Consider the following 9,998-nt stretch of genomic DNA (forward strand, 5'->3'; position numbering starts at 1 on the left):
CATTTACAGTATACAACCACATGCAGAAGATTAAAAGTTCAACTGAATTTAACAGCAGCCTTTTTAAGACTGTCACTAAACAAACAAACAAAAAAAAAAAATATCAGTGCAACTGCACCTAAACATTAACTGAAGTATTTGCCAATTACAAACTTTACCAGCTTACACAGAGTATCTGATACTGTACAATGAGATAGAAACCCAGACGCAAAGACTGATGATTTTGTCTTCTTGTTCTTTGAGTAAAGATGTTAGATGTAGTTACTAACTTCTTCCTCTCAATAAATTACTATTTAAAAAATAAGTATTCCAATTACCCTTTCATGAAGGATGCTGTACAGAGAACCAAAGTTAACCCTTTCATATACTAAACGGGTTTTCTCCAAGTCACTAGACAGACAGACAGACATCAACTGTAGCAAATGAGGATGACGGAGTTTACTGCAAAGGGAGAGGAAAAAGAAAAAACTGTAAGGCAACTCAGACTAAAAGAGAAAGAGTACTGGTCTTCTAGGTGTAGTTACCAATACAATGTGAATGCTTCTAACTTTTCCTTAAAATACCCAACATTTTAAAAGAACTGTAGATTAGGAGGCATTTAGGAAACCGTGTTTAGGGTCACAACTAGGAGAATCTATAAATAAGCCATCCAAGAAATGTGCAATGAAGCATTCATCCAGACATATGAGAACAAAGTACCACCTTTCTGTATTACCCGCTGGGAGTAAATGGAGTGGGAAGAGACAGGATAAGAGAGACACCTGCGTTTCTTATTTGGAGAGAAAGTGGAACCACAGCCTAACAGTTCTCCCTTTTAAGAGATCACATTTCCTCACATCACTGGGAACACCCAAATCCCAGGAGCACATGTGGCTACCACACATTCTTTCTTACCTACTATGTTCCTGCTCTGCAATGAGAAGATCAGCTAAGCGTAGTTTACTACAGCTCTGATGGGGCTCAAAGCTGAGTTCCTTCACTGTAACTCTGCTGCCTCCCCACATCAAGCTACAAGGAGAAGAGGATGCTTTCAGCAGTTATTTTTTTCCAGTTATAGCATGACTTACAAATAATTTTGGAATTCTTAAATGCTTTGGTGCTGTCTCCTACTGTTAGCAACATTAATTTGATGATCCTGGCTGTCACATATACTTTTTCAAACTGACAAGCAATTCCTGTCCTGTTAAAGACTGGATGTAGCAGGACAGGTTTGCTGTCCAAAGATGCTACCCTTCCATGACCCAAGGTAAAGAACAAGGACAATTTAGAACTCCTTTCACTAAAAGGTGGTTAGCCCACTGTGATACAAGCCAGAGCTTTGGGAAGATTAAATCACCAATTTGTAAATTCTCTGGATGACTCTGAGGCACAACTACTCGCTACACAATACAAGAGAGAAAAAAAGGGCTCGGTCTGCACTTACAACTCTCTTTTCACCACAGATTTGAGCAAGTAGGCTGCAGACATGGACATCCAGAGGTCTGAGGCCTCACCCAACAATTACAAGGACTAAACACTTAGCAATGCAATCTGTGCAATCCCAGCAACATATTTCCCACCACAAATCAGTACTGAAACACAGCTATCAGTGAGTAATTGTAACTGGGTTAATATTGCAGGAAGGGGCAAGAGCAACCTACAGGTATCAAGGGAGTCTAAAGAAGATACTAATCAGTGGACTGCAGAAAACAAGTTGCAAGCAGAAAGCAGCAGATTAATATAGAATAGACAAGGAAAATTACTCAAAGCATTTATTACAACAACTTGCTGCTTCATAGTAACAGATATACACTAGAGGGGCCAAAATCCCTTTGATTCTACTTACTTTGACATGATCATGTATGGTCCAACATGGTAAGAAAATGCTGGTTCATCATCTGCCTGAACCACGTCTTTTTCCCCAATAATAGGGAGAGATGTCAAGTACCCTAGATGCCCATTGCCTGCAAGATAAAACTGAAACACCACCAGGCCATAACCAAAAGGAATATGTAACAGCTCCCAAGATCGGTCACGTCTGCCGCAAGATCACTCAAAACCTGAGTGTAATGCCTGCAATGGCAGCATCAGCCAAAGCGTCAAAATGCAGTGTTAAGATATCTATGTCAAATGCTTAACTTTCTAGTGAAGCTGAAATAGGAAAAGCAGAAACAGTCATTAAGAACTCCCACAGATGACATTTAAAAGGGGAGTTTCTATTGCCTGTTCCAAAACAGCCTCCTCTGACAGAGCCTATTAAAGGCCTGCATATTTGTGCTCTCTACAACTTTTCCCGCCGTTTCAGAAGAACACACTAAAAATTAAAAACAGGTGGGATAACTACTCTGAAGAACATGTGACTCTGAAAAACTGTACCAGTATCATTAGAAAACCATTATCCATAGCATCTTACCTTCCCAAAACCAAAGCTGTAAATGTTCTTGGCTGCATTAGCTCCATGTTTTAGAAATCTACCCAGAGGACTGTCAGCATTTCTAAGTATCAAAAACATAAGCAAATAAGGGTAACTAATACGCCAAGGCTTTGAGTAAAATACAAAAAAAAAAAAAAAAAAAAAAAAAGAGAGAAAAATACAGAAATTCAGCAACAGCCATATTATTTCAAATGTTGCATTTGACTGGTCTCACACAAAAAGTGTAATGTGGATGCTGAAATTCCAAATTATTGCACAACTCATTCAAACTTTTTAGATACACCATTACGATATATATCTGTTTAAAGCAAGACAGTCTATTTAAAAAAAAAAACAACAACTCTATATACAGAGGTGTCCTGCATTGTTTTTTATTCACAAGTATGTGTTTTGACTGACATGTATCTGACATAAAAGCTCTTGAAACAGCTGGAAACACACCCAAAAGATTTGCAGTGACATTAAAAGGTCAAGAAACAAACTACTCCATGTTACTGCCATTTTGATACTATTGAAATCCAGTACTTCATGTTCCTGATTTCAAGAGTATATCTTAATATGCAAATATTTACAGCTATCAAGTTTCTATTTGGAACTCTCACAACAGAAATAAAAAGTATCATAATTCCTAACACACATTGGTTTTAAATCTGACTTTGTCAAAAAGAAACATGAACATTTTAATTTTAAGATAATAGAATATGGAAGCAAAAGCCCTTGTACCTCCGCCCCCCAGTGCTTGGAAATTATTCTTACCCTTGAACAAGACCACCAAATCTAGATGGACTGCAGACCAGTGCTTTTGATGAGCCAACTTTCCTGAGCAGATCAGAGGGAAACTTCTGAACGGCAGCCTGCATGTGGAATGTACAACGCTGTATAAATTCCAGCATCTAGGGAGGAGAGGGAAGGAAAAACCAAAAAAAAATCCTTCAGAACTGCAAGATAAACCACTTTAAATGAATAGATCGTGACTACTGAAAAACCAGTTACTTGCAATATTTAAATAGCCATTTCAAGACACCCATACACAGAAAACCTTGAAGAAAATCAGTTACATGAAAATGTAAGAGAAAGCTTACTTCAAACACCAGATGACTAACTTTCAAAACATTCACCCGCTGAAGACTGTAGTATCAAATTTCTTTTTAAAAGCAGCATTGTAATAACAGGGAAGAGGAGTACTGTAAGTTTTAAATCAATATTGCGGTCATGAATAAGCCTTCTTGATACTGCATTTCACTACCATGCTAGCAATAATTACACATTTGCTGACACTGCTCATGCACAGACTGAGATACACTTGAAAACTACTTCACGTTTACCCCCAAATTTGGACATACATGCAAACAAATGACATACGCCAGGGATCAAAACCAAGGGCCTGTCATTCTCCTCACTACACGCTCACACATAAAGGTCCTTGCAAGTTACAGACACACATGCCCCTGCACCTGAGCAAAACCTTAAATAATCTGCATCACAATGCCTGCAAAATAGCATTACTCACACTGCAAAATAACGTTAAAGAATTATCCATTGTGTAAAAGCCAAGAATTTCTCCCTGCAATGTTGGAGTTTCTTCACTTTAAGATGAAGTCGTGCCTATCTAGCACACATATTACACACACATACCTGAGTACTGCTTTCTTTTCCAGCTGACATAGCCCAGTACTGAGGATTTTTGCCATCTTTATCATGTACTCGCAGATCACCTCCTTCATCCAATAACTTGCTAAGAATCCACTGCTTTCCTGAGAATGCAGCTGCATGGACTGGGGTGCTTCCATCATAACAGCGACTGAGGAATGTTAAAGCAGAAATGTTTCAACCCAACCCCTACTACTATCAGCCAGCTCTGCTTCTGGGGAAAAAAGTAGCATACCTAGAATATTTACATACTCCCAAACAACCACATACAACACAAAATCAGGAAAAACTATGCATTTACTTACCTCTGAGGAATTTTGGCTATAGTAGCCAAATAATGGTAGCATGTGTGTTAAGCATTTATTCAATAAGGTGAATATTGTGTATTATATTGGCAAAAACCACTAAAAGAATAAACGTTAACTAATTTCAAGTTCCGGGGGAAAAAAAAATTATTTTTATACTTAACTGATTAGTGTCTGAGCCATAATCCAACAGCACATCCACTATTTTATCAAGACCCAGCAATGCAGCAGTGAAGAGAGAAGTCTGGCCCATGGAATTTACAGCATCCACAAAAACACCTATAAGAAAACAAAAGATGACAAGGGAAGTGCTTGTTCCCCTCCACCTCAAATAAAAGGCAAGGGTTCATTAACACTGAAACTGACTGTTTCCCTCTGAGATCCTTGAGATATGGAAACATAATGATATTAACAGGAACTGAAAAAAAAGCAAACTACTTTCTTTGTAACTTTCTATACAAATCACGGACTGCTTGTCCACGTTTTCATGTATAAATAGCACAGGCAAGGTATTAACATGGATGCTTGCGTACTACGACCGATCTACTTTTGGAACCAACAATAAAAAGGAGCACAAACCACTCAGCCCGTGCTCTCTCCCTCCCGCCACCCGAAGGAGGCGGGAACGGTCATCAATGGTGGGCGGTCCCTGCACAAGCAGCACCGCACACCCGCTTCGCGCTCAGGAGAAAGCACAACCATCCTCCTCGTGGCTTGTGACGCCGATCAGGGAAGATCACTCTCCTCTAGTGACCAACTACAGAAATGATCCCTGAAAGTATAGTCTTAACGCCACAACCGCCGCGCGACAGCCCCCACCGCCGCGCACCGCCCTCCACCACACGGACACCACCACGCGCGCACCCGCGCCGGACCCCCGCGCTCCCGCCCGCGCCGCGCCGCCGCGCACCCGCGAGCCCGACCCCACGGAGCCGCCCCGCGGCCCAGGGCAGCGCCGCGCGTGGCGCGAGTGGGATCCCGCCCCCTCATTTACATCTTCTGCCTCAGACGCCCAATCAGGGGCGCCTCTAATCCAGGCCCGCCCTCTCGCAGCGGCCCCGGGCTCCGCACGAGGCGCCGTGCCGCCCGCCCGGGGGCTGCGGGAAACGCTTCGGCCGCGTTCCCCGGGCCCCCTTGAAGAAGCCCCGGGACCCGCACCGCGCGCAGCGTTCCCTCCATCAGCAGTCCTGGCAGTCCAGGCCCGGGGCGCCCCGGCACGAGTGACACAACATCAAGTGGCGAGCACGCTCGACCTGCGCAGGGCCGGGGTGGCCCCTGAAGGCCCGGCGCCCACGCCGCTCGGTGACTCTGTGCCAAGGGTGAGCAGCTCCTGCCTAATCCCCTGCAAGGCCAACGTGCGACGCCCGCGGCCCCATGCCCAGCCTTCCAGGGAAAGCATGGTGTGCCAGAGGAAAGCAGGGTCCCTGTCCTGGTTTAATGCCAGCTGGTGACTTAAGTGCCACACAGCTGCTCGCTCACTCCCACCACAGTCAGAGGGATGGGAAGGAGAATCATAAAGGAATGTAAAATACGAGGGTTGAGACAGGAACAATTTAATAGATAAAGCACAAGCCGTGTGCGCAAGCAAAGCAGAACAGGAATTTTTCATTTCTTTCCATCAGCAGGCAGGCGTTCGGCCATCCCAGAAAAGCAGGGCTCCATCACATGTAACGGTTACTTGGACAAACAAATGCCTTAACACCAAATGTGCCTTCCTCCTCCAGCTTACAGACAGCGTGACGTCATATGTTACGGGATATCCCTCTGGCTAGTTTGGGTCAGCTGTCCTTGCTGTGTCCCCTCCAGCCCTACCACTGGCAAGCTCAAATAACTGAAGAGTCCTTGACTTTAAATATCAACATTATCAAACAACGACCAAAACCATCAGGTGCGCTATCAATACTACTCTCACCCCAAATTCACAACACAGCGCTGCAACAGATACTAAGAAAAAAATTTACTCTATCCCAGGTGAAGCCAGTGCAGTGTCCCCCTGGCCCCAGCATGCTCTCCACCCCTCCCCGACAGCACTAAAGCACATTGCCTGCACCTGCACAGGCCCGCGACTCCCCCCGACGCAGCCTGCTGTAGCTCACTGTGCTGCACCCACCCCGGTCGTCGCGCACCCCGCAAGTGCACCAGGCGCCCCCCGCACCACCATCCAACTATTTTTGAAACGAACAATAAAAAGGGGCACAAACCACTCAGCCCGTGCTCTCTCCCTCCCGCCACCCGAAGGAGGCAGGAACGGTCATCAATGGTGGGCGGTCCCTGCACAAGCAGCACCGCACACCCGCTTCGCGCTCAGGAGAAAGCACAACCATCCTCCTCGTGGCTTGTGACGCCGATCAGGGAAGATCACTCTCCTCTAGTGACCAACTACAGAAATGATCCCTGAAAGTATAGTCTTAACGCCACAACCGCCGCGCGACAGCCCCCACCGCCGCGCACCGCCCTCCACCACACGGACACCACCACGCGCGCACCCGCGCCGGACCCCCGCGCTCCCGCCCGCGCCGCGCCGCCGCGCACCCGCGAGCCCGACCCCACGGAGCCGCCCCGCGGCCCAGGGCAGCGCCGCGCGTGGCGCGAGTGGGATCCCGCCCCCTCATTTACATCTTCTGCCTCAGACGCCCAATCAGGCGCGCTGCCCCGCCTCCGTTCTCCGCAGCCGAGCTCAGGCCGCCCGGCCCGGCCCCGCTCACCGCCACCGGCTACCGGCGCCCCGACCTCCGCCCGCGCCAGCACAGGTCGCCAGGAGAGGGCTCGCCGAGCCAAACGCCCTGCACAGGCCTACAGCCAGCGGGGCCTGGGCTGCTGCCGTTCTCTTGACACAATAGAAGATACCACCGTCTCTGCCCGTGCTATCTCCTCCCCACACCACCAGAGAAGGAGATGCCCAGGCACCACCATTGCACATCTCTCGGCTGGCGCTCTAAAGGCTGTGCACCGGCTTCCAGCACCTATCGAGGCCCGGAGCTTTCAGGCACGTTTCTCCCTGGCCCTTTGTCACACTCTGATGAACACAGGGGCCACAACAACCCCATACAACACTACAGGCTTGGGGAAAAGTGGCTGGAAAGTGCCTGGCAGGAAAGGACCTGGGGGTGCTGGTCGACAGCCAATGAACACGAGCCAGCAGCATGCCCAGGTGGCCAACAGCATCCTGGTTGTATCTGAAACAGTGTGGCCAGCAGGACCAGGACAGCAGGACCCGGACAGCAGGACCCCTGTGCTTGGCACTGGTGAGGCTGCACCTTGAATACCGTGTTTGGTTTGGGCCCCTCACTACAAGAAAGACACTGAGGTGCTGGAGCACATCCAGAGAAGGGCAACAAAGCTGGTGAAGGGTCTGGAGCACAAGAGCTAGGTGCAGCTGAGGGAACCAGGCATGCCTAGTCTTGGAGAAAAGGAGTGTCAGGGGAGACCTTATTGCTCTCTACAGCTACCTGAAAGGGGGCTGTAGGCAGGTGGGTGTCAGTCTCTTCTTCCAAGTAACAAGCCACAGGACAAGAGGAGACAGCCTCAAGTTGCACCAGGAGACATTTAGACTGGATATTAGGAAATATTTCTTCACTGAAAGGGTTGTCAAGCACTGGAACAGGTTGCCCAGGTAAGTGGCGGAGTCACCATCCTGGAAGGTATTTAAAAGCTGTGTAGCTGCGGTGCTTGGGGACGTGGTTCAGTGGTGGGCTTGGCAGTACTCAGTGCTGGGTTAATGGTTAGACCAAATCATCTTAAAGGCCTTTCCCAACCTAAGCGATTCTATGATCAGAAACAACTTCACAGCACCTGCCAAGTCACCTTGCCCTATAGAGCAGACAGCTCAAGAACACCACCGCCTAAGACGCACACTCAGGTAATAACCAACTTTCAAACCATTTTTCAATGAACACCTTCTTCATCCCTTCGGGTCGTTAAAACCTAAACCCGCCTGACGGCCTGTGTCATTGCTACCGAAAAATCCACTAAAGAGGTGTGAAAAACGAAGCACTGACCGTCCCAGAATAAAGGCCCTACTGAATCTATTGCGCGTTCTGCTGGGACATGTTTGTTAGGACACCCCGGGCACACAACTGATCTGTCCTTAAATACGTTGAAAAAAAAGGCACAAACCACTCAGCCCGTGCTCTCTCCCTCCCGCCACCCGAGGGAGGCGGGAACGGTCATCAATGGTGGGCGGTCCCTGCACAAGCAGCACCGCACACCCGCTTCGCGCTCAGGAGAAAGCACAACCATCCTCCTCGTGGCTTGTGACGCCGATCAGGGAAGATCACTCTCCTCTAGTGACCAACTACAGAAATGATCCCTGAAAGTATAGTCTTAACGCCACAACCGCCGCGCGACAGCCCCCACCGCCGCGCACCGCCCTCCACCACACGGACACCACCACGCGCGCACCCGCGCCGGACCCCCGCGCTCCCGCCCGCGCCGCGCCGCCGGGCACCCGCGAGCCCGACCCCACGGAGCCGCCCCGCGGCCCAGGGCAGCGCCGCGCGTGGCGCGAGTGGGATCCCGCCCCCTCATTTACATCTTCTGCCTCAGACGCCCAATCAGGCGCGCTGCCCCGCCCCTCCGCAGGGCCCTCAGGCGGCCCCGCCTGCATGTACCAGCAGCAGCGCCCCCTCCCGGCACAACACAGGCCGTCAGAGTTCTTGATGGTCAAACGAAAAAAAACTGCATCATGTATTAGTTTTCATTTACAAAGTTCCCTGTTCCCATTTAGTTGCAAATCTACGCGTCAAAAATACCAGTATCTGAACCACACCTCAAGCATTTCACAATCCGAATTAAGGATAATATCCCATTTAAAGAGTATATTCCTAAAGTAGACTTTCAGTCTTAAAATATCTCAACTATTTCCTTATGAGCACCTTACAACTAAAACCTTTGCTTCCTTTTCAATTTCCTCATTTTCATACAATGTTTTTTGATTCAATAACAAGTTCCGCTTAGAAAAGGCAAATTAATTTTGTAAACACATTTCACTCAGTAAAACTGATTGTGCACATAGCCTGTTTTTTTACCACAGATACAAGCATACAGGAAAATGTAACTCTCTCCTCCCAGTATGTGTCTAAACTAAGATTTTACCTTTTTTCAGAAGCTTTTTCACTTTCACATAGTTTCCTTGCCTGACATACTCATGCAGCTGAGCTTCCAGGGAGTCACCTTTCATACTTCCAAGCTGGACCGGGCAGGGAATTGGAAGAGGGAGAGCATGAGCCATCTCCTGTCCTCAGCAGAACTAGGAAAAGGTACAAAACATAACAACGCTGTGAAACGCCATAGCTCAAAGAACTTTTTTACTTCAAAGCCCCCAGCACTGACCCAATCAGTTACAGCCGTTTCCTCCAGATGAATCCCAAGATGGAATGTGAAATCAGCCTCTCTCTGCCTTAACTGCACCCTCTGAGGAAAGGCCTGCCCATAAATAAGATAAGCTGATGTGGGATTGTTAGTGGGCAAAGCCTGGCCAACAGAAAACATGGTCCCAAGGAGGAAAAGGGAGAGGTGACAACGGACATGACAGGTGCATCCCTTGGAGCCTGCCAGGCACACAGGCCTCTCTGACCAAAGACAGGACAAAGCCACCACTGTTGTGGGGTCAGGGCTGCTCAGGCCCAGCA

At 48.0% G+C, this 9,998-nt stretch overlaps 1 protein-coding gene and 3 non-coding genes across 4 annotated transcripts in view; all 4 read right to left on the minus strand.

Annotated features, from left to right (window-relative positions):
- Positions 1–9,612, minus strand: part of TEX14 (testis expressed 14, intercellular bridge forming factor) — a 32,341-nt gene extending 22,729 nt beyond the window's left edge. Inside the window, exons 1-8 of the mRNA XM_055700692.1 lie at positions 9,463–9,612; positions 4,533–4,647; positions 4,049–4,214; positions 3,170–3,306; positions 2,393–2,474; positions 1,826–1,956; positions 895–1,008; positions 318–441 (exon numbers count right to left, since the gene is read on the minus strand). Coding sequence (XP_055556667.1) covers positions 318–441; positions 895–1,008; positions 1,826–1,956; positions 2,393–2,474; positions 3,170–3,306; positions 4,049–4,214; positions 4,533–4,647; positions 9,463–9,598 — 1,005 coding nt within the window. The 5' untranslated portion in view covers positions 9,599–9,612. The remainder of the gene's footprint in view (positions 1–317; positions 442–894; positions 1,009–1,825; positions 1,957–2,392; positions 2,475–3,169; positions 3,307–4,048; positions 4,215–4,532; positions 4,648–9,462) is intronic.
- Positions 4,946–5,156, minus strand: LOC114018131 (small nucleolar RNA U3). The gene has a single exon (XR_003563556.1). It is a non-coding gene; the product is annotated as a small nucleolar RNA U3 (small nucleolar RNA).
- Positions 6,568–6,778, minus strand: LOC114016041 (small nucleolar RNA U3). Its single transcript, XR_003560306.2, has one exon. It is a non-coding gene; the product is annotated as a small nucleolar RNA U3 (small nucleolar RNA).
- On the minus strand, positions 8,483–8,693 carry LOC114016048 (small nucleolar RNA U3). Its single transcript, XR_003560313.2, has one exon. It is a non-coding gene; the product is annotated as a small nucleolar RNA U3 (small nucleolar RNA).
- Positions 9,613–9,998: the final 386 nt, after the last annotated feature.

This window comes from Falco cherrug, chromosome 1 (assembly GCF_023634085.1).
Source record: "Falco cherrug isolate bFalChe1 chromosome 1, bFalChe1.pri, whole genome shotgun sequence".
Taxonomy (NCBI): domain Eukaryota; kingdom Metazoa; phylum Chordata; class Aves; order Falconiformes; family Falconidae; genus Falco; species Falco cherrug.